Raw genomic sequence first — 23,516 nt, 5'->3', positions numbered from 1 at the left:
ACCCGGCACATTTATAATCTATGTTGGTAACAACAGGACGTCTGTCATTGTCAAAGTTTGTTTTTAATTTTTCTTCAATTATACTATCGATTCACCCGGTATAATAATAACAAGCACCGATTTTGATTTTTTTGTGATATTACAACAAAAATGTTGGATTATAAGTAGTAAAGTGGTATGAGATTATATAAAAAATGTCATTCACAATATTATGTTCATTTGTCTTAGCATTTTACGTCGTCATTTGGTTCTTTGATTCTTTCTTCAAGGTATGTTTTCAGTGTCATGTTTTGCTTTACTTAATCCTTTTATTTATAATAAAAGGACTGACTTATTTTCTATTTTTCAGAGTTGTATGCATTATCCTTATTATGCATTTTTGGAAGGAACTGGACTCAAAGTTGGAATATTAAATTTCACGTGGACAACCACTGCTTTTAACAGGTTTATTTACCGATGGAGTAAAAACTTATCGCGTATTCTAAAGAAGTGGTTTACCTGTGGATATTTATTCAGCGTGTGGGTATTTCTACCATTTTCAATATGGACCATTTTATCTTTCATATTTGAACATTTCTATGAAACAATTCAGTTCAATAATGTTCCTGAAGTTAAAGCTGTATTGCCAGGAGTAAACATACCTGCTTCTGACTTTTGGGTGTACTTCCTTGCTATAGGAGTAAGCAGTATAATTCATGAACTAGGCCATGCAATGGCTGCAGCACAGGAAGATGTGCAATTAATATCAGTGGGGCTGTTTGTTTTTACTATAATCCCAGTAGCATTTGTGCAACTTAACTCAGAGCACTTGAATAGTCTTACCATCACTAAACGACTCAAAATATATTGTGCAGGAGTCTGGCATAATGTTGCCACTGCTTTTATAGCTCTATTGTTGTTCTTCTCGGCACCAATTCTTTTCAATATGGCTTATGAAACTGGTATTGGAGTAAGAGTCACAGATTTTACTGATGATTCTCCATTAAAAAATGTCAGAGGCCTAGACAAAGAGGATGTTGTAACATCAATTAATGGATGTGAAGTAAAGAATTCCAATGATTGGACTCATTGCCTTCACATGGCTCATGACAGGTTCGGAATTTGTACTAGTGCTGAATTCATAGCTCAAAATGATGAAATTATGATGGAAACAATAAAAGAGAATGATGTTGTGGAATGCTGTAGAAAGGATGACTTGTTCAATTTTTGTTTTGAATATATGGAACCTAAAGTAGGGGCAGATTCAGTGTTGCCAGGTCAGTACTCATGTTTGAAACCTAGAGATATGATTAAGAATAATTTCATTAAATGTACAGAACCAAGTGGGTTTGCATGTCCAAGGAACATGCATTGTTTAAAACCATCAATGAATAATCATACTTATTTAGTTATAGTTGAAAGAAAGGACAACAATGCGGTATTGTACTTGGGTTTGCCATATGATTTGCACAAAACTGTGTTTATAGATCAATATTTTCCAAGAGTAGCTTTATTTTCATTTTTTTCTCCATCTCAGTTTGAAAAATTATTAAGATATATTTTCATTTTTTCCATGGGGATAGGCTTTATAAATATTATTCCTTGTTATGGTACTGATGGGCATCATATAGCAAGAAACTTAATTCAGATTTTAGCCAAATATTTGAATAAAAATGGGGATTTTATTAAATTTTTCACAGTTTTTACTGTAGTCGTAGGAACAGGAGTGACAATACCTATTTTAATTTATTTATTCTATAAAGCCATTTATGTAGATAATTGAATGTAATATATTGTATATGATATAGTTATATAGTATTGCTAATACTAAGTAAACCTGCAATGTAGGTTCATATTGAGTGTTTTGTGATAAGTTTAAAAGTATAGTTTGATATGTAAATAAATAATGGAATTTTGTATATATCACAGCAAAAAATGAAATCAAAATTTTAATCTTTAATTTACCCTTATCAATATTTGGATCATTATCATTCAAACAATTAGGCATTCTGTCCTCTTAAACAATTAAGAAATAAAATTAATAGCATTTTTTGTTACTGCATATATGAGATAGCAACATTAATACACTTGTCTGTGGGGGCTGTTTTGAATTTCAAGTAATTGGTACAACCAATTATTCTTGCATTATAAAATATTGTACAAAATTGTATAAAACTGTGTCTGCAGATTTATAGTTCTGTTATAATAATGTACATAATTTTGTTCTCTAGAGTATCCAATAATAAGGCTGTTTTTGTATTTTAAATTATTTTTAGTTACTTATTTGTCAATAATCATTAAATATCAAATATATAAAAAATACAATTCTATACAACTGCCTATTTTATTAACACTAATATCAATAATTTATGTATCTAACAAACATTGTTCAAATCTTAATAAATTTATACAAAATACTTAATAATACATAATTTTATTCCTAATATTTGCTATTATGTATATGTGCTAGCTTCTACTCAATGCTAGTGAATGTTGTAAATCCTTAAGTGATTTCTTGCCATAGTACAACCTAGCTTTAATGGTTGTTTCATCTGTATGGTGCATATTATTACGAAAGTCTGCTCTTGCCCACTCCTTCAGTTCATTTCGTGTCGTATCATCTGTCACTAATCTTAAAGTCCGGAATATGTCTCTATAGAGTTTTAACACTTCCTGGCGTAGCATAAACTGTAAAGAAAATTATTTTCCAAATGTTATACAATAATATGGCAATCAATACAAAGATCACTTTTAAATAAGTTATATAAAGCTCACATAATATATCGTTAATGCCCTAATACCACTTACCTGCTTCAAACTCAAAGTCGTTTTGGAAAGTTTAGACATGGTAGTTAAAATTACCGGGCAAAATATAGTACACAAAAATACAATGTATTTTAAATGTACACAGATATGAGTACGTTATTGTTATTATTATATATCTACAGAAGCATCACTTTATTAAATTCAAACTTCAAATTATATGTCTTAATTTTTAATTTACATATTTTCTTGAAGCTTTGTGAAGAGAAATAATTAGAAACAGTTTGCGATTGCAATCATCTGTTTTTGACATTTTAAGCTATTGACTGACTGATACTCGCAGAGTAACGTCAATCTGTGTCAGTCTCAATGTCATTTTTCGATGAAATATTTGTTAACGCCATAGATACAGGTATATGTGAATATCGTACCTACCAAGTAAGTTAGTAGCCGCGAGGAGGGCGATCTGACAATTTATATTGCTAGGAATGAAGCTCCTAATCCCTTTACTAACAATCTTTTTTCCCCCACACATGAGTATCTTTAATGAATGATAATAAAATAATAATCTGTTTCCGATATTGTATTCTTGGTGGGACGCTAGTGAAGAATGATAGATGAAAATGAAAGTTGGCCAGATGGCAGATCGTGATAAATTCTTCAAAAATTAAAGGCCCGCTATTTAGTAAAAAGTACCCTCGTAGAATTTGATGCGGCCCTTTATTGATGCATAGCACTTGGCACCCCATAGATCTCGGCGCTCCTAAGGAACTGCTGTACGGAATAATTTTTTTCTACATAAATGTCATTTTTTATGAATTAAGATGAAATGGTGCACCCGCGTATGCTAACGGGATACAATGGAAGAGACAAGCGAAGGGTGATATAACAAGGTTGCTACATTATATACTAATCAGTTTCTAAAAGGGATCGCGTGGAAGTACAATCTGACAGGATACATTGCTAGTAATGGGAAGTAATATCCCCATTTACTAACAACCCTAATATTGGGTCACTCTGGATATTGATAACTGAAAAAATCATCATCCAATTCGATACCACCCATATCAATTGGATATCTAAGTATATTCATTTTAATCGGGTTCTTTGGCCAAATATTATATATTGCATAATTGATATTCAATATATTCCTCCAACAGTGGTATTTTCGAACCGATACGACATCATAATCTACAAGAAAAGAGCATATTATTATTCCTATTTAAAAGACCGGCAATGTGTGTTCATGGGCGTTAGTAGTTACTTATCAAAGGAGCCACATGCTCGTTTGCCCTCTCTGTTAAAAAAATTACGATGCCGTGTATAAATACTATAATTACAATAGACAGATATTTTTATTTATTTATTCTTTATTGACCACATTACAAAAAAATGTCTGGTGCAAAAGGCGGATTTAATACTATATAGCATTCTCTCCCAGTCAACCTTTGGCAAAACAGAAATTTTATTATGCGGTGAAAAAAATTACAACACATACAATAGAGAACTACTGCACATTATACAATATATTACCCACTCCCACTAGGTTTTTTTTTTATAAATGTATAGAAAATAAATAAATAATAAATTATTTCTAGACTCACCCCAAATAAACCGATGATTTGCAAATATTTGTATAAATTTCTAAAAACAGTGCAAGTCGGCGTGTTGGATCTCCCGCGCAATATTATACTCAAGTTGCGCGGCGTATGCACTAGAGGGCAGGAGTTTCTATACAACCCCGTAGTTATGCATTTACAGGGACCGATAAATATGTGTGTGTATTGTGGTAATGCAAGTATATAGTGTTGCGAAAGTATTAAAAAATATTACAAATAAACTAAACATTGTCTGTTCTGTTGGTATTGGCACTGGCAGGGTGTCAGTAAGGGAGGATAGGATGAAAGCAGGTAGTTTGTCCAGCCTGACGAATTCATTAAGAATTAATCACGATGATTTCTAGAGAAACCGCATGGAGGTTGAACTGATAGCAGTATACCCATATTGCTAGTGATGGAGCTGTTTCACTTAATAACTAACAATCTCTTTCCTTATCTTACAACAGTAGCTAGTAGCTGAGTAGAGTGGAAAGGGTAACAGGGTCAAATACTAAAATAAAAAAAAATATAATAATACTTATATATTTTTTTATTTTATACAAAAACCCACAGCTCTTAAAAAATAACTAACATGCTAGGTCTCTTATGAATACAGCCAATAACGGATTTTATTTATACGAACAAAAATTATAATTCCAAAGCGAGGTAGGCGAGTTAGAGTGGGTGTATGCAAGTAATAGAAGCACAAGTATGAAAGAAACTATATATAATAATGAGTGTATTGTCAGAGTCTAATAGTTCCATTGCTAGCAATATACCCTATCAGGTCAACCTCCACGCGGATACCTTGGAATCCATCGTTAATAATTCTCGTTGAATTTGTCACGATGGGCCAACTGACCTGCTTTTATTCTTACCTATCATCCCTCACTGGTCCCCCATCAGTGTATACCGTTAGCGCAGACGGGGTTACCATACCATTATCATCCATTAAAAAAAAGTTGCTGAACATACCCATGGATGTATTTTCTACAAGATATCTGAACCATAATAGCAATTAACAAGAATATATATTGAAGTAGTATGTGTATATAACAATCTAAGGTAACAATTTATCAATTGCATTTTTTTATGCAACTCAGAATGGCAAACAAGCTGACGGTCCACCTGATGGAAAGTGATAACTGTCGCCTATTGACATGAGCAGTACCATGGACATAACAGAGTATACTGTTTCGCCCATGATACCCCTCATGCGTTGCCATTCCTGAGGACTCAGGTGTTATTCCTCTGTACCCTGTATTTTCATTACCATATGCTACCCTTCAAACCGAAACACAGCCATGCAAACACAACTGCTTCACGGTAGAAACACGAATGGTACAGAGCCCCATTCCTGTTTCTACCGTGCCCAAGCAAACGACTTTTGTACAAAGTCACCCTCTGGTATTTTTTTTTTTTATTATATTACTGTTATTTTGTATTACCTATTTCTTATCTATCTAAATAATAATATTAATAATAGATATTTAATTTACACTGGTGATAATTATTTACTTTTGATATAGCTCTGTTATGTACAAAATGATTAGGTTATGGTATTTCAATAAATTTTACATACCAGCATTTTGGTGAAGCATGTAGCTTTAAGTATACATAACTGGACATTAGATATGTAATCATGTTTAATGCAAATAAACAATCTGAATCTGATCATTTACTATCGGTCGTATAATAAATTCTCAGAAAAAAAAAAAATATAAATTTGATATCACATGGAATTTTGTAATTAGATTCTTATTACGGGAAAATTCTTTGAAATTTTAGGTAAAATTACTTTCTCGAAATTTGTTATTGATTCATAACTAAAGTTAAAAATTAAAAATAGACCTCAATAATTTAATCATTATCATCATCATCATTTCAGCCATTATTCGTCCACTGCTGTACATAAGCCTCCCCCATAGACTGCTATAAAGAACGGTCCTGAGCCACCTGCATCCACTGACTCCCTGCAATGCATTTTAGGTCGTCACTCTCTCTCCAGTGGGGAGGTCGTCCTACACTACGTTTGCCCGTACGCGGTCGCCACTCAAGAAACTTTCTTCCCCATCGGTTGTCGGTTCTTCGAACTATGTGACCAGCCCATTGCCACTTCAGCTTACTTATCCTTCATTTAATGGGCGTTCCAAAATGTGCTCTAAATAATGGCTCTACGATTGCTTGTCTACGAAACTTCAAGTTCTCTCTACAAAACTCCGCCCATCGCTACAGGACCTCTACAGACGCGGAAATATTTTTCATAGAGCTGTATAAAGAAAGTATTGCTCGGTCGTCTTCATAAATCGCTATATGTATAAAAAATACTTATAAGAATTACAACATTATTCTACGTATTCATGTTACCGTTAGTGTAATGCCCTATCTTCAGCGGAAAACGATAGGACTAGATGTGTCTACGAAGCAAGAAGCGCGCGTGAGTACAGATGGGCAAAGCACCGGGTTTAAACCCGGTGCTTTGGTAAAAACCCAATAAACACCCATAAACTCCCATAATCACCCAAAAAAATAGGTTTTTACGTATTTTTTTGAAAATATGTAAGTAATACCAATAAATTATTTTTATAAATTGTATTGATCAATTCTACAATATTAAATAAAACGTTAACTAATAATATTTCAGGAAATTTTAAAAATCTATATATAATAAAATGAAAGTAATTAATTTTCAGTGTTTTCATGTTGCAGTTGATCAACATGTTGGCCTTTTGCTTCCCGTAGATACTTTAAAATTTCTTCATAACACCTCGTTCGCACACATGGCCGTATATATTTAAATTCTTGAGCCACTAACAGTCCGAAATACTCATTTCTTTTATCCTCTTCTCCATAAATTAAGCATTTAGAACAGTTTGTTTCTTCTTTCAGTAAATTTTCTTTTACTTTATCCTCGTTTTTTTCTTTGTTGCGACGACGCTGGGTAAATCATCTGGACACTGGGTCTCACTATCGCCAAATATATTTGGAGATCGGCTTCGGCTACGGCTTGGCAGACATTTTTTTCTTTCTACAATTTTAAATTAAATTTATTAGAATAAATGCTTCGAACACACGCGATCTAAGTACCTTTTGTGTTTATTATACCTTACCTACCTAGGTATAAAAAGAGTACTTACGTAGATTTTCTTTTATTAACTGTTTTATACGAAGATCTTGATCTCTCAAATTAGCATCCATTTTACTTCCAGTGATTATCAACTAAATTAATAATCCACAAAGTATTAAATAACGTTTTTATGAAATATTTAGCACAAAAACAATACCCTTTAAATATCGATCGTCAGTAACTGTGGCTGACTTACCTATATTCTAGCAAGCAGGACTGCCAGATGTGAAGGGGAAATCCCCAATAAATTGTTGCATGTGACTGATGATGTGAGCATGTTCGTTTCATAATAAAAATGTTGCCAGGTAACCAAAAAGTCGTATGTTTTTGTGCGAATTACGATCATAATCTTTACGATCGTACATTAAAAAATAGACAAATAATAGTATGAGTACGATTTAAATCGTATATCTGTCAACCCTGCTAGCAAGACAGCGACAAAATCACGTTGCATAACAATGTAGCCCAAGCTTATATCTTATGAAATATACGGAAGAGATACGGACTTAGAAAAAACAGAAATGTTGTTCTTTGTGGAAGTCATTGATGAAATTCTATGTATTTTAGCCCGCAAACTTTCTTCAAACAAAAACAGCGCCATCTAGTATCGAGTTCTGTAATTATCTCTTTGTTTATGGATTTGAAGTAAGACCGCCACGCATGCAATACATTATGACTGGGGATTCCCCTATTCGTCGACGCTGAATATGAGGCGACGACAATCACTGTCAAACGTGTTCACTATTACTCTGACTCTGGTAACGTGACTTCCTGGTAACGTGTTAGGTAGGAAAAGCAGTAAAAAAGTGCATATTAAGGGAGCAGATTTGAAATAATATTTATACTTAACAAGAAATAATTAAAGGTAAGTGGATTTTTGAATGATACAATTATATCATGATCACTTAACAATTTTAACTTAAAATTAGATGTATTATTACAAGCTTTTATTTAGCTTGCGTTATGTAAATAAAAGTATGTAGGTATGTTCGTATGTTGATGCAATTATCCTCAATCCTCAACCGACTGGGATAAAATTTTCCATACACGTTTATTTTGGATGATAGTGCATAGTTAGCTGAGAGTCGTCATTGGATAATAATGGTGGATAGCCTAAGATGTGTACTAGATATTTATTTTTAACATAATATGCGTAAGTACCTAATCGAATTAAAGAAGTTGCTGAGAAAAATACAGAACAATACGATAATAAACTAGCGTCTGCGTTTAATCCTCCGAGGAGATGTAATTTTACAAAGGTTTTTTGTATTTATTTTATTTTTTTTTTTAGTAAATTTATTGTAAATAACAAGAAATAATCATTGTAAAAAAATAGGCACTCTATTGTTGAATTTTCGTCAGACCAACTAATCATCGTTCATTTTTTTAGGTTCAATGGGGAGACCTAAAGATTTACGCATATGGGAGCACTACCGTACTTTACCAAACAAGTCTGTTTCTTGCAAGCTTTGTAATAAGGTCTACAAATTCAGTAATGCTGCCAAAATGCTTCAACATCTTATCACTTGTCCAAAATCTCCAGAAACATTAAAAGACTCTATGAAACTTATAAAAGATAGCTCGTCCAAAACCAAAATGTCTGGACTGTCAGAGATAGAGACAAATGATTCTTTTATAAGCCCCTCGTCGTCTGCTAACACTACAATAAATGCTGAGTTTCAAGACACCGATGATCATATAAAAACAGAATTAGCGAGAGCTATATTTGTAACAGGGACGCCATTATCGATGGTGCAACATCCTTTATGGATACAATTTTTCGAAAAATTGCAACCAAAATTTAAAATACCTTCACGTAAAGCTTTAGCGACAAAATACTTAGATAAAATATATAGAGAAATGCGTTTTGAGTTAAATGAGGAACTAAATGCTTGTAGTTACTTACACCTTCAGTGCGATGGCTGGTCTAATTTAAGAAATGAAGGAATAATAAACTTTCTTATATCAAAACCTCAACCTGCATACGTTAAAAGTTTGAATACAGAAAGTAATCCTCACACTAGTGAATACCTTAGCCAAGAAGTTGAAAAAGTAATGAAAGTGTATGGAGCAAATAAGTTTCTTGTACTTATTGGCGATAACGCTAGAAATATACAAAAGGCATTCGAATTAACAAAACTCAAATATCCACATGTTGTTCCTCTCGGTTGCTGTGCTCGGTATCCTTAACTTGTTGTGCCAAGATATTGTAAAGATACAAGAAGTAACTGTGTTTATTATGCAAGCCATAAATATAATAAAAACTGTTAAAAGGAGTCAACGATTAAGTTCCTTGTTGATAAAATCAAGGCAGGGTGAAGATTCTACACAAACACTAAAATTGCCTTGTGCTACAAGATGGGGAAGTCATGTTACTTCGTTAAAAAGTTTGAAAGCAAATAAGATAGCTTTGCAAATATTAACAGTTAGAGAAGATGTGGTAATTTCAAGAGATATTAAAGATTTAATTCTAAGTGATGATTTCTGGACGAAGACAGGGGAATGTATAAGTATTTTGGAACCAGTCACTGAAAGCATATTTTACTTAGAGAGCGACCAGAATCGTTTGCATCGCACATACATTACATTTAGAGATGTACAAGCTAAGATACGTTTTGCATTAAATGAGATTTCGACATTGAGCGAAGAAAGCAAACAGCAGATTCTAACATCAGTATCTTCAAGATGCAATATGGCAATGAGGCCAATACATTTTGCAGCATATATTCTAGACCCCAGGACTCTAGGAGTCGAACTTACTCAAGAGGAAGAACTTAAGGGTATGGAGTTTATCTACAATTTAAGCCAACACTTAAGTTTGTCAAATGTAATGGCAGATTTGGCGTGTTATAAAGCTAAAGAAAACTTTTGGGCCAGAGGATTTGTATGGAGCTCATTAGATAGCATTGAGCCCCTAATATGGTGGAAAGGTATTTGTGGTTCCACTGAGTTAAGCAAAGTAGCGATTCGTATTCTATCAGCTCCCTGTACTTCGGCAGCCACTGAGCGTTCCTTTAGTATCCAAGGCTACATACATAATAACAAAAGAAATCGACTTACAACTGAAAGAACTGAAAAAATTTCATTCATTTGTTATAACTGGAATCTTAAACATAAAGCTGAATGCGAGGACATTCAGTTTAATGAAGAAAATACCTTAGAAGCTTTCATTGAGCAAGTAAATGAACATAACAGTTTAGACGAAATAGAGCCTATCGAACCTATACAATTCATCGCTTGTAATAACTCTGAATCTGACAGTGATTGACTGTAGTTTTACATTTTACTTTCATCTCTTTCTTAATAAACTCAAAATCAAATTAAAAGTTTTTATTCTGTAGGCTGCATAATAATATTGTCTATGTCCAGTATAGTGGACGTCTTGCGGCTGAGATGACGATGATGAAGTACAAAATCATAAACACCCAAAAATTTGGGTGTTTATGGGGTTTAAACCCAATAAACCCAAAACACCCGGTTTTTACCCACCAGACTTTAAACCCACCCAGGTGGATTGCCCATCTCTACGCGTGAGCGATCGGCATTGCCTTGCTACGCGAATACGATACATTGACGATCAGTCGCGTTGTAGACGCCGCGTTTGAATGACGTCTATTCTAATATTCGTAATGTATACGTCAAAAATGTTTACGCGCACGGCGAACTTAATTTTAATACAATAAGAAAAGTTAAAAAACTGTACTTTAATTATTTTATTATAACTATAATTGTGTTTATATGAACTTTGTGTACTGTTTCAACTATGGACAACAAAATTCCAGCAAGTTCGTCCTCGCCGCCAAAACCCCAAGTGAAAAAGGAGAATGAAGAAGAAATCAAGGTGAGATTTAATTTCAGACTTTTATCCGACATTGATGTGAATTTCCGTTGGGATACCATCATCATGTTACGGCTTCGTGTTATTGGCAACCGTCCTGTTTCATCTTGTCTCGTAATAGGATACGACGGAGTCGTATTTTTAAATTCGATATTTTGTTCGTCACGAGGGGCCTCCACAAATGCTAAACACGGTTTTACGGCGAATAAATTATTCCGTATACGGTTACAATATTAATTACATTTTGCGATACACAATAAAACGCGTGTAATATCACATTTTCGAGGCATTTTCCAGCCATTAAAGTGTGTAATGCGATACCTGAAGCGCGCTCGGATCGCTGTAACCAGAGTCGCTGGATGTTTTGATAATAGATATAGGCAGTGGTGATGTCTGCGTGCGTAACTACACCCGCGCTATACATGTGTGCGTGCGGGTAATTTTAGACGTTCCTTTGCTCAAAACGTAACTCGAGACCGTCCCAGGCCACAAGCCGACGCTTCAATTTATTGTTTTCATCTGATTATTATCTTTGGATGCATGGTTAAGTGATGAAATCAACGATTGTTGTCTATGGACTGCCTCCTCCCGTTCGCGCTTTTATTTTGGCGCCACAGAAATAGTTTGACATGTCAATAACCCCATTGGCGGTGTCCACGCGTTGTGACGTCATGGGACACCCGCGACGATTTGTGTGCGAAAGTTTGAGGTCAATTAAATTTATAGTATTACTCTTGAAACCGTCCTAGATAGTTAGGTATGTTATAATGGCTTTTATTTTCGTAATTCGCACAATATTAAAATAGAATACTGGACGGCCGCAAATATTTTTTTCTAATCCTGTTTATAGTTTTAATACAAAAAAATATAAATGATAAATGTATAAGGTAAAAGAAACTCTCCAATTTACCAGTTTTGTCCACAATCTACAAAATAAAGATGTGGATTAGAATTTCAAATCTATTACCTATTATTTTAAACGTGAGTTCAGTTTTTAGATAGACTACACTATATTTAAAATTAACGCCCATATTCTATCTAAATACAATACATTGGGGGGAAGGGATTGTTAATAATGCAGACTATCACTCCCATTGCTAGCAATATACCTTATCAGGTAGACCTCCACGTGGACGACGACCTGGAAATCATCGTGCTGAATTCCAGGTATATTCATCATGGAGGGCTAACTAACCTGCCCTTTCATCCTCACCAATCATCCTTCACTGGTGCCCCGCCAGCGTATACCGTTAACGCAGGCGGGTTTACCATTTCATTATCAACCATTGAAAAATATACAATACATTTGTCAAGTTCCTCAGACAACTTGTACACATACTTATATATTAGTTATATTAATTTTCATACAAATCATAGATTACCAAAAATTTTACTAAATCTAAATCTATTTTTATTTTCTTAATTTTTTTTTCTTCGTCATAAAATGTCTATAAACATCTGCTTGTCTATGAGTATACAGAAATAGCGTTATAATGCAGTTTTAAATAGTATTGTTTCTTTTTGTGTATTTCCTTCACTTGTATTTGTGAAAACTTTATTGGTTGATAAATTATCTATTCTTATTTGTGTAATTGTCATATGATATTTTTTTTTTATTGGATAATAATGGAATGGTAAACCGGCTGCGCTAACGGTAAACGTTGGCGGGGTACCGGTAAAGAATGATAGGTGAGGATGAAGTTAGGACAGTTGGTCCATTGCGAATGTGACAATAATTAATCACGATGGTTTCTAGGGGGAACCGCGTGGAGGTCCCCATTACTAACAATTTTTCTCCCTACAAAAAACAGCTATACCAACACATATGACGGGGTGAAGGGATTGATAATAAGGGAACTAAAGGCCCCATTGTTAGCAATATACCCTGTCAGGTCAATCTCCACGTGGTCCCCCCACGGGAAAAAGAAACCATTATACTAAATTCCAGGTGGATTCATCACGATGGGCAAACTGACCTGCTCTTTTATTTTGACTTATCATCCCTTACTGGTGCCTCGCCAGCATACACCGTTAGAGCAGGCGGGGTTACCAATCCATTGTCAATCATTAAAAAAAAAAAAAGATTAAAAAATATTCTTTTATTTTCTATTACTCTTATTAAGGTTCATCATATAATTTTGTTTCAAATATCTCCTATGGATAGACATCTTTTAGTTGCAATTTTTTTTATACATATCAATAACGCACACGTGTTGCTCTAGTCGGTTTACGTCAAGGAAGTTAACGGATAAAATGGTCATCCTCTGTCCCAGTCTTGATAGCCACAAAAAACTGGCCAGTAAAATTATTTTTTGACACTTTATGGCCGCCATATTTATTTCATGCTATCATCGTGTAGCGTATAGCACTCCCACAAGTAAGACGAATTTAACGATACCCCATTTATTAATATCCGTCAAGCCATTGAGGATACACGTTGAGCCAAAAATACGGACCTACAGTCGTACATGTATGTAGATGAATCAATGGTTTGGGGGGGGGGATTATTAGTAATGCGGACTAGCAGTTCCATTGCTTGCAAAATACTCTGTCAGGTCGAATTCCACGTGTCCCCCCTGGAAACTATGATGCTGAATGCTAGTATTCATCACGATGGGCCAACTGACCTGCCTTTTCATTCGCACCTATCATCATTCACTGGTGCTCCGCCAGCGCATATCGTTAGCTCAGGCGAGGTTACCATTACATTGTCATCCATTAAAAAAATATATTTGTATAAAAAATAAAAAAAAAAAGTTGCACAAAAAAAGGGTTTAATAAGGTACCTTATCGCACGTGACAACTCCAGAGTCGTAAGCGCTTATAGAATCGGTAATTGCAAACTGATAGACCATATGTTTGTTTGCCACCATTGTAGTAAAACAAATAAATCATTTATTTATTCAGCTACAAAACATATAAACATTCATGATAATTTTATTTATTAAAATAATTATGTGGTAGCAACTAAAATGGTCCCCACTCAGCTTAAGCTGCAGCGTAGTGCTGCAGCGCTGATTTTCAGCGGAGCCATCACTTGATAGGTAGCAGTCGAGAATTTTTTTGCGTTCTAGCGTTGCTATACTGAGGAATATGTTATACCTCTATACCCTGTAATTTCAGTGGCATGTGCCTTTGGAAACAAACAGAGATAAGAACGAGACGCAAATATCCTAGTAGACAAGTAATACATTTTCCCGATGGTAAAACTACATCGTTCTAGAACAAATGACATCAGCATCATCCTTTCAGGCCTTGATTGTCCACTGCTGAACATAGTCCTTCCCCATATACCTCCATAAGGAACGGTCTCGAGCCATCTACATCCATTGTCTGGGGGAAAGGGATTGTTAGCAAATGGGGATTGATAGCCCCATTGCTAGCAATATGAAACCTGGAAACCATCGTGAACAATTCTTGTTGAATTTGTCATAAAGGGCTAACCGACCTACTTCATCTTCACGTATCATCCTCCACTGGTGCCCCGCCGGTATATACCGATAGCGCGGATGAGGTTACCATTCCATTATCACCCATTAAAAAAATCCCCATTGATTGTCTGCAACGCATTTGAGACCGTCACTCCATCTAGTAGGGGGTCGTCCTACATTACGTTTACCAGTACAGAGTAGCCACTGGATAACTTTCGGACAAAACGAATAACAACCTAATCTAAAATAGTACGAAAAGTTTTAGAATACTCTCTTGTTTTCAATATCTATAAATATTCAGGTATTTTATTACATTGTATCGCCAATAAACTCACCGTTCAACACGATATATCTAGAATTTCAACATTGTAAACTACAATTATAATGTTCCAACACAGCCGCTGGTAGTTCCAACCCGTTATTAGGGTTTCATAAATAGCATGCATTTCTCATGTAAATGTAATAAAGTAGACGCGGAAATAGGCACTTTACGACGCGGCGAGACTGTGGCCGGAACTTACTGGGCGATAGGACGTATTTGGACTACGTTTCAAGATTACAAGAGAATTGTAATCGCCACTTCGTATACGTAGATTTCAGGAGTAGAAAAACTAAGAAAATAGACCAATCTAGTTGAAACATACACCAGATTTTAAGTTAGACTTTCAGGAATACAATTGTGCAAACTGCATCCAGTTTGGTAGAATAGTTTTTGCGTGATGCCGAAAGAAATATTGCTAGCAATAGAGCTATTAGGTTCTATTTCTAAGAGTGTTTTTTCTGAATCCAAATTATTCGCCCCTAATATTTGCCGCCTTAGGCTATATAGCCTACTTAGGCTGCTGGCAAATCTGTCATCGTCTATCACACGTAAGGGCCAAGGGCTACATGCATTCTCTTATTTAGCCAAATCTTGCCTAGATTTCTCAGTCTGAATGCCTAAATTTGGCTAATCTTACTAATATGGTCCTATCAGTTTATCAAATCGGTCTTCTTTCTGGTATATTGGATTACAATCTACATTTTTGGGATCTTTAAGAGACGCGATAAAAAGAAACTAGTGACCGAGTTAGCATATGACTTAGATAGCCTACCCTCCGCTGAGATATAAACTACCTGTCATGTAGCCCCGGCATAGAATAGGCTTTCTTTTCCGTGGGTGTTGTAAAAGTCCCTTTTTTCCATGGGTGTCGTAAAAGGCGACTAAGGGAACTTAATGGTCGAGGGATGAGCAGCAGCATTTCTCTTAAAACATTACCAAAGCCTAACTGTAGTTGCCACTCCGCCTGCCAAGCGTGGCGACTATGTACTGGCAAAACTCTCCTTATTTGGAATAATGGCTGTTATATAGTATAGTAGTATTTACGCATTTCCAAAGCTTCCTTCTTTTTTCCCTCAATCCTTTCCTCCATATCGTAGGTGGCGGGAACCACCAACAAATGTATTCCCAAAGAGGTTTGACGTCAGGCAGGCGGCCGTTCGTAAAACTATAAGCCAAATCTTTTTGTAATATAAGTAAAAACATATTACGCCGACCCCAAATAATAATTGGGATAAGGATAGGAAGAGAATGATGATGATAGCATAGTAGACGTTAGAAAAAGAAAAAAAATGCATGTCAAGATGTACCTACTGCCATATTCTTAATTTTCCACATCTTTAGAACGGATGGGAGCATCCACAGGGATCATTTACTGCAATGATTTTAATTTAATAATTTTTTTTTACCAATTTCTTTTATACAACTTAGAATGACAAACAAGCTGACGGCCCACCTGATGGAAAGTGGTAACCGTCGCCTATAGACATGAGCAGTACCATGGACTTAACAGAGTATATTGTTTAGCCCATGATATCCCCTATGCGTTGCTATTCCTGAGGACTCAGGTGTTATTAGTAGACAAGAGATACCCAAGCAATAGACTTTTGTACAAAGTCTCCCTCTGGTAAATGTTGAAAAATGCTTGAATATTGATTGAAGGCGTTTTCTTTTTATGAAACATTTATGTCTTAAATTGTACTAAGTACGTGAATAACATTAAAGAGAGACAGTTTGTGATAGATAAACAGATATACCTGCTTGTTTATTCATACATCACAATAAATTACTAATACGAATGGACAGTGAAAACCGCGCATATGAATGTGGTTTCCAATAATTGTAAACACAAGGTCAGTGTTAGAATGGTTGAAATATTCCATAGTGACACAGTGTAACTCGTTTACAGAGTGTTACAGAGGCTCTTCAAGAGACAAAAGTAGTTAGTGATCTTAATTTAGATTGTAATTTACTTATGTATGTAAATATCGTTTTATTTTATACCACTGAGGTGGCAAACAAGCATACGGCCCACCTGATGGTAAGCGGTTACCGTAGCCTATGAACACCTGCAATACCAGAGGTATTACGCGCGCGTTGCCGACCCTGAAGAAACCTCTTTACCCCCTTTTGAAGAACCCCATGCTGTAGTCTCTTGGGAAAACCTCGGCAGGGAGCTCATTCCATAACCTGAGTGTTCGTAGGAGAAAACATCTCTGAAACCGCGTTATACGCGACCATTTAGGCTGTAAGGTATGAGGGTGAACTCCCTGTCGATGGCGAGCCGTTCAATGATAGAAAGTGGCCGTAGGCATCATATTGAATAATTCCTCTGAGCACAATCCGTTGTATAAGCGGTTCATTCATATCTGTACATTATGTGATTTCTATGGTGCTTGCTATTCATATTTATAGATGATAGTTACAACTTTCCATCAGGAGGGTCGTCAGCTTGTTTACTATATTAAGTATTACAAAAAATATCTTTTCAGTTATGTTAAAGTCAGTGACAAAGTTGAAATCATCTTTACAAATTTCAAAGATAAATGATGAAAATGCAGGCTGTGATCATGACTCAATAATCAACCCAAAGAAACCAACGAACCCTGCAGAGTCTAGAAACATGTTTATTTTTGGGTGAAAATGGTATGGTAACCCCGCCTGCGCTAACGGGATAAGCTGGCGGAGCACCAGTGAAGGGTGATAGATGAGAATGAAAACAGGCCAGTTAGCCCATCATGATGAATTCATCAGGAATTAACCATGATAATTTCCAGGGGGTACCGCGAGTAGGTCGTCCTGGTTGGGTATATTGCTAGCAATGGGATTCTCAGTCTCTATTACTAACAATCCCTTTCCCCTCAGACAGATAAAGTAGGTAGAAAATGCTCTAACAAACAGGCAGACTTGGAGTGAGGTAATTAATGTAACCCTAAAAATTAAGTATGTATGTACTTAATATTTAACGTAATATTTAGTACGCGGAGGTTGAGTATGGTAAATTAAATTAAATTAATACTTATTAAGATAAAATATCCACAGGTAATAGTAAACGGTATACTTATATTTCTCTGCCTTTAAAAGGCAAATTATAAAATTCTTGCCTTAATATATCTTATATTTTGGAATAATATTATATTATTTTACTAGTATTATACCTAAAAGTGAAAGTTTGAAACTTATTTTAAATTTTTACAAATTCCATTTTTTTTTAATGGATGACAATGGAGTGATATCCCCGCCTGCGTTAACGTATACGCTGGCAGGGCACCAGTAAATGACGATAGGTGAGAATGAGTGCAGGTCAGTTGGCCCACCATGATGAATTCGACAAGAATTAAACATGATAGTTTCCAGTAATCTTCCGCTGGTGCCTCGTCGGTGTATTCCGGTAGTGCGGGCGGGGTTACCATTCCATTATCACCTATTAAAAAAAAATTGTACAAGATATTATTTTTGGTAAATAGAAAAATAATACAAGTAAGCAAAAAACTAGTACAAGGTACTAACATCGTGCAAGTGTGATGTATTGCTGTCAAATTGACTATCTAAACATCCATTAGTTTGTATGTTTTCTATCTAAATGCAAATAGCCGAATAACAAAATGCATTGATACGCTACCTGCGATGATACCCCTTGGCATATTTGTCTATTTAGATTGATAGAACTTTAATACGATTCTAACAATCTGAAACACGCGAACCGTAAAGAGGAGAATCTCAATTTGTCTGTTTTTTTATTTTTTATTACGCGATATGGTTAAATGTTAAATTCGATATTACATACATACATATCTGTCACGCCTGTCTCCCATTAGGGTAGGCAGAAACAATGGAACGCCAAATGCTTCGATTCAAACAAACCTATTTCGCTTCTTCCACATTCATTAAATTCGATATTTTCGATCGATATTAACAATAAAATATTTATTGCCAATAAACACAATTACAACAAAAAATACAAAAAATATTACATATATTAAGAAGTGTATCATATTTTTTTGATGGGTGAAAATGGAATGGTAACCCCGCCTGCGAATACGTTGGCGGAGCACCAGTGAAGGGTGATAGATGAGAATGAAAACAGGCCAGATAGCCTATCATGAAGAATTCATCAGGAATTAATCATGATAGTTTCCAGGGAGAACCGCGAGGAGGTCGACCTGGTTGGGGTATATTGCTAGCAATGGGATTCTCAGTCTCCATTACTAACAATCCCTTTCCCCAATGTATCATATTAGGCAAAAGGAACTGGCTCGGCTGATTGCTGTGAGTGTCCCAGCGCAATGTGTACAGCTGCACAGCGCTGGTTTCCAGCCAGTCCCTCTCTTAATAAAATATAACAAAAATGCAAATGGGTACAACTACAATTATCTCTTACTAAGTTTAAGTATTATATTAGTATCTATTCTTTATTGCACTTGTAAATTACATTGTTAATGCATTTATGAATATTGTGAGCAAGGGTGGACTTTTCTTTGACAGAGATCTCTTCCAGTCAACCCGATGCAGTTAGAAAGCATGTTGTTAGTGGGTAGCTGAAGTGCTACAACTATTAATATTTAGAGTACATAAACAAATATACAGTTGTCTGTTGTCTTAAGTAATACATTAATTATTAACACAAATAATTATTTAAAAAATTAAAAAAAAAAAAAAACTATAATTAAAAAAACCCTATTAATACAAAGAAAGTTCTTAATTTGTCTATAGTTTTTATGTGTGAGTATATAGTACTTTAATCGAGTCGATTTTTTTTAATGGGTGAAAATGGCATGTACTAAGTAAGTACGTACTTACTAAGTTAAGATTGTGATGATTAACTTTTACAAACATAAAATTTTTGTAAATTATATGATACAAACATTTATCCTTAGTGATAAGGCCGCCTTTTGTATATGTACATTCTGTATAAATACTCTTTGTATGTATCTCTTTTTTGCGCAATAAAGAGTTCATTATTATTATTATACATTAAAAAAATCGCCGTGTATCCCCGGCATAGAATCGACCGCCCCTACTTTTCACGTGGGTGTCGTTAGAACCAAAGGAAGGCGAGGGACGGGCAGCAGCGTCCCTCTTAAACATTTCTTAAGCCTGACTGCGGTTGCCAACCCGCTTGCCAAGCATGGCAACTACTGACAGAATTCCTTCTGGGACAGTTAACGGCTGAAATAATAATAATAAAATAAAAAAAATATATATTAATAGTACGTATCTGTTTCAAATGTAGTTTTGAATACTTCGCTGACAGTCTGCTGCCGATTCCTTGGCAATACGATAGCGTTATGTAATGAAATGTTATTTTATATCGGCTTGATTGTTATTTTTGTTCTGCTAAAAGCTTATACTATTTACGAGTGTTCTTAGTTGTAAACATTACGTAGCAATGTTAAGAAAGGTCGCGTTTGATCAGAACACTAGGCTATTATAGGAGCATTGCGTGCGATGGTGTCGTGACGTGGACGGGTGTGCACCTATTTAGGGCTTCGTGTGTTGTATTTGAACAAACTTTATTTTATATATTTATATAGGAAATATTAAATATATATATATTATAAATAAATAAATACTCAAAAGAGAAGACGAGGTAGAAAACGGACATAAAAAAAAAAAAAAAACTGGGGCATATATACCTTTTTTCCTGTGGATTACAGGACGTGGTATGTTTTTAAGCCGACATAAGTCGAGAAGGCGAAAACAAGTAATAAATAATAATAAATAGATTTATTTTCTCTTCACAATTCATCACAGTAAAACACAATGGGACATGCTTATATTAATCAAATTATAAATATAATTATGAGAGACTGGTGCCTGAGATAGGTATAGGAATACCTGTATTACAGGTCACCAGGGCCTCACTCCGCAGGATTACTTACTAAGTACTTGTTATATAATAAGTGAATTCAATGTAATGTAAATGTAAAATATGTAAGCCTACTGGTAACATAGTTGTTGCCGTGTTTGGCAAACGGGTTGGCAACTGCACCTATTTAGGGCTTCGTGTGTTGTATTTGTAGAGACTTTATATATTTATATAGAAAATATTAAATATATATCACAATTATATCAGTTGTTAACTGCCTACTGGTTAACATAGTCGTTGCCATGTTTGGCAAACGGGTTAGCAACTGCAGTTAAACTTTGTTGGTGTTGTAAGAGAAACACTGCATATCTCTCAACTATTAAATTCTTTTAATTGCCTTTTATGACAGCCACAGAAAAGTAAGCGGTGGCCCATTCTATGCTGGGACCACATGGCAACACGACACGGAAAATTAAATAATCCTTACTAATACTGTAACCATGAAAATTTCTTTGTGTGTTATTTCTTGATTTCTTAATGGCTCTGACATGAAATTTCATTTTGTTCAAAATTTATTGTATTAATATGTATGTGTAATATTGATTCCGATCACTCAACACTTCTCGATCAAGCAGGCAACAAGTTGCTAGTAAAAATTTGTGTGATATAATGACGTCATTATTATTATTTTTTTTATTTTATTGGCACATAAAACAGATCACAACCATAAAAAACTTAAGTAATAATTACATTTGTGATTCGGCTAGGTTATAATCCGATCACATTATGTGCACAGTTTGAGTAATTCATTAAAAGCAAACACATAATATAAAGAAAGCACTAAAAATGTTATATAAATATATAAAAGATAAAACTATATATATATATATATATATATATATATATATATATATATATATATATATATATATAAACATATTTTCAATCATATTACAAAATAGAAAACATTAGGTTCGGTGGTTGGGGATTCGATGCCCGCTCAATACAAACATTTACATTCTTGATTATGTATATTTATATTGGCCTATTAAATAGCTACATACATACATATTCCCAAAGAGGGTTGACGTCTGGCAGGCGGCCGGTCGTAAAACTATAAGCTAAATCTTTTTGTAATATGAAAAAAAAATATAAAAAGAAAAAATATTACGTCGACCCCAAATAAATTGGGATAAGGGTAGGAAGGTGATGATGATACAGCTACATAGAAAATAGAAAGAGAATTCTGTATGCATAGCAAACATCATGTAATATATACCTATGTATTTTTGTAAAAAAGTTATTTTTAACTATTATTATCTATAGTTTTTTATGTGTGCGTAATATTTTATGACTAACATTTAATTTTGCTATTAGAACATTTTTTTAATACTCATTCAGAAACTAGAGAAATCCGGTAAACTGTGAATCACTTTACAAAGCCATCTATTAAATGTAATCCGAAGTAGCGATTTCTATGCAAAATTGCCTATTTTTAATCTTTAGATTTTTCGGATGGACTTTAGGGTTTAAAGACTTTTTTTTTTCTTTTAAATCGCCCCTGTATTATAACGAATAAAACAAGAAATATTCAAATCGGTTTTTCCCTTTTTGAGTTTTTTCTTTTTTTTATATATAACTTAGAATGACAAACAAGCTGACGGTCCACCTGATGGAAAGTGGTAACCGTCGCCTATAGACATGAGCAGTACCATGGACATAACAGAGTATACTGTTTCGCCCATGATACCTCCCATGCATTGCCATTCCTGAGGACTCAGGTGTTATTCCTCTGTACCCAGTAAATTCACGCCATATCCCACCCTTCAAACCGAAACGCAGCCACGCAAACACATGCAAACACAGCTGCTTCATGGTTGAAACACGAATGGGACAGAGGTACCCAAGCAATCGACTTTTGTACAAAGTCTCCCTCTAGCGAGACAAAAGAACATCAATTGATATATGTATATATATTTAATACTGAAAATTGTTTTAAAAAATGACAGATTCCTAATTCATATGTTCATATTTCAGAATTCAATTCCAATGATAACATATTTTTCTACCGACTTAAAAAAAAGAGGTTTTCGATTCGGTGGTATTTTTTGTATGTTAATTACCTCATAACTCTATCAATTCTAAACGGATTTAGAAAATTATTTTCTTATCAGAAAGGACATTTATAGTTACAGATTGGTCCAATAGAAATTTTATCGAAACAGATTCGGTGGTTTAATTTTTAGACAAAAATAACTGGCTTTGTCAAAATTGAAGTCGGTTTTCTTTTGGGGGACCCAATCTTTCTTTCTATGGGATACAATCTTTAAATATTTAAAGAAAATGGAAAATTGCAACGTCGCGAACTAGATATCCAATTTCTTCTCCGCAACGATTTCCTAAAACATTACACCTACTTGCAATGCAGTTTGCACATGCAACAAAATATGTGTCCGCACTTATTATTGGGCCAAGGTTACTATTGTCACGTCAACTTGCTATTTATTTATAATTCTTATACCGTTTGTTTAAGATTCAAAATGGCACAACCGCAAGGGTGTCATTCCGTTTATTTATGTGGACATTATGTACTTAGTAACGCGTCGTTTGATGAAGTGGCTATTTGATTTAAGAGGCCAATCGTACACGGTC

General features: G+C 34.7%; 4 protein-coding genes across 4 annotated transcripts in view; 3 read left to right on the top strand and 1 right to left on the bottom strand.

The window, feature by feature from the left end:
* Positions 1 to 19: 19 nt before the first annotated feature.
* On the top strand, positions 20 to 2,004 carry LOC113509595 (membrane-bound transcription factor site-2 protease). Its single transcript, XM_026892947.3, has 2 exons — positions 20 to 269; positions 350 to 2,004. The coding sequence occupies exons 1-2, from the start codon at positions 195 to 197 to the stop codon at positions 1,760 to 1,762; spliced, it is 1,488 nt and encodes a 495-aa protein (XP_026748748.2). The 5' UTR covers positions 20 to 194; the 3' UTR covers positions 1,763 to 2,004.
* A 199-nt stretch (positions 2,005 to 2,203) lies between these two features.
* On the bottom strand, positions 2,204 to 3,097 carry LOC113509596 (LYR motif-containing protein 2). The gene is made up of 2 exons (XM_026892948.3): positions 2,788 to 3,097; positions 2,204 to 2,667 (listed from the first exon to the last, which is right to left on the bottom strand). Exons 1-2 carry the CDS (start codon positions 2,824 to 2,826, stop codon positions 2,446 to 2,448), a joined length of 261 nt encoding a protein of 86 aa, XP_026748749.1. The 5' UTR covers positions 2,827 to 3,097; the 3' UTR covers positions 2,204 to 2,445.
* A 4,179-nt stretch (positions 3,098 to 7,276) lies between these two features.
* LOC128201662 (uncharacterized) lies at positions 7,277 to 10,990 on the top strand. The gene is made up of 2 exons (XM_052899314.1): positions 7,277 to 8,332; positions 8,858 to 10,990. The coding sequence occupies exon 2, from the start codon at positions 8,863 to 8,865 to the stop codon at positions 9,655 to 9,657; it is 795 nt and encodes a 264-aa protein (XP_052755274.1). The 5' UTR covers positions 7,277 to 8,332; positions 8,858 to 8,862; the 3' UTR covers positions 9,658 to 10,990.
* Positions 10,991 to 11,037: 47 nt separating this feature from the next.
* The window catches only part of LOC113509907 (sine oculis-binding protein homolog), a 46,278-nt gene continuing 33,799 nt past the window's right edge, over positions 11,038 to 23,516 (top strand). Inside the window, exon 1 of the mRNA XM_026893333.3 lies at positions 11,038 to 11,308. Coding sequence (XP_026749134.2) covers positions 11,231 to 11,308 — 78 coding nt within the window. The 5' untranslated portion in view covers positions 11,038 to 11,230. The remainder of the gene's footprint in view (positions 11,309 to 23,516) is intronic.

The sequence above is a fragment of the Galleria mellonella genome, unplaced genomic scaffold, assembly GCF_026898425.1.
Source record: "Galleria mellonella isolate WM207_F2 unplaced genomic scaffold, CSIRO_AGI_GalMel_v1 utg57, whole genome shotgun sequence".
Classification (NCBI taxonomy): domain Eukaryota; kingdom Metazoa; phylum Arthropoda; class Insecta; order Lepidoptera; family Pyralidae; genus Galleria; species Galleria mellonella.
The sequence above is the reverse complement of the archived record's forward strand: the minus strand, read 5'-3'. Positions and strand labels throughout refer to the sequence as shown.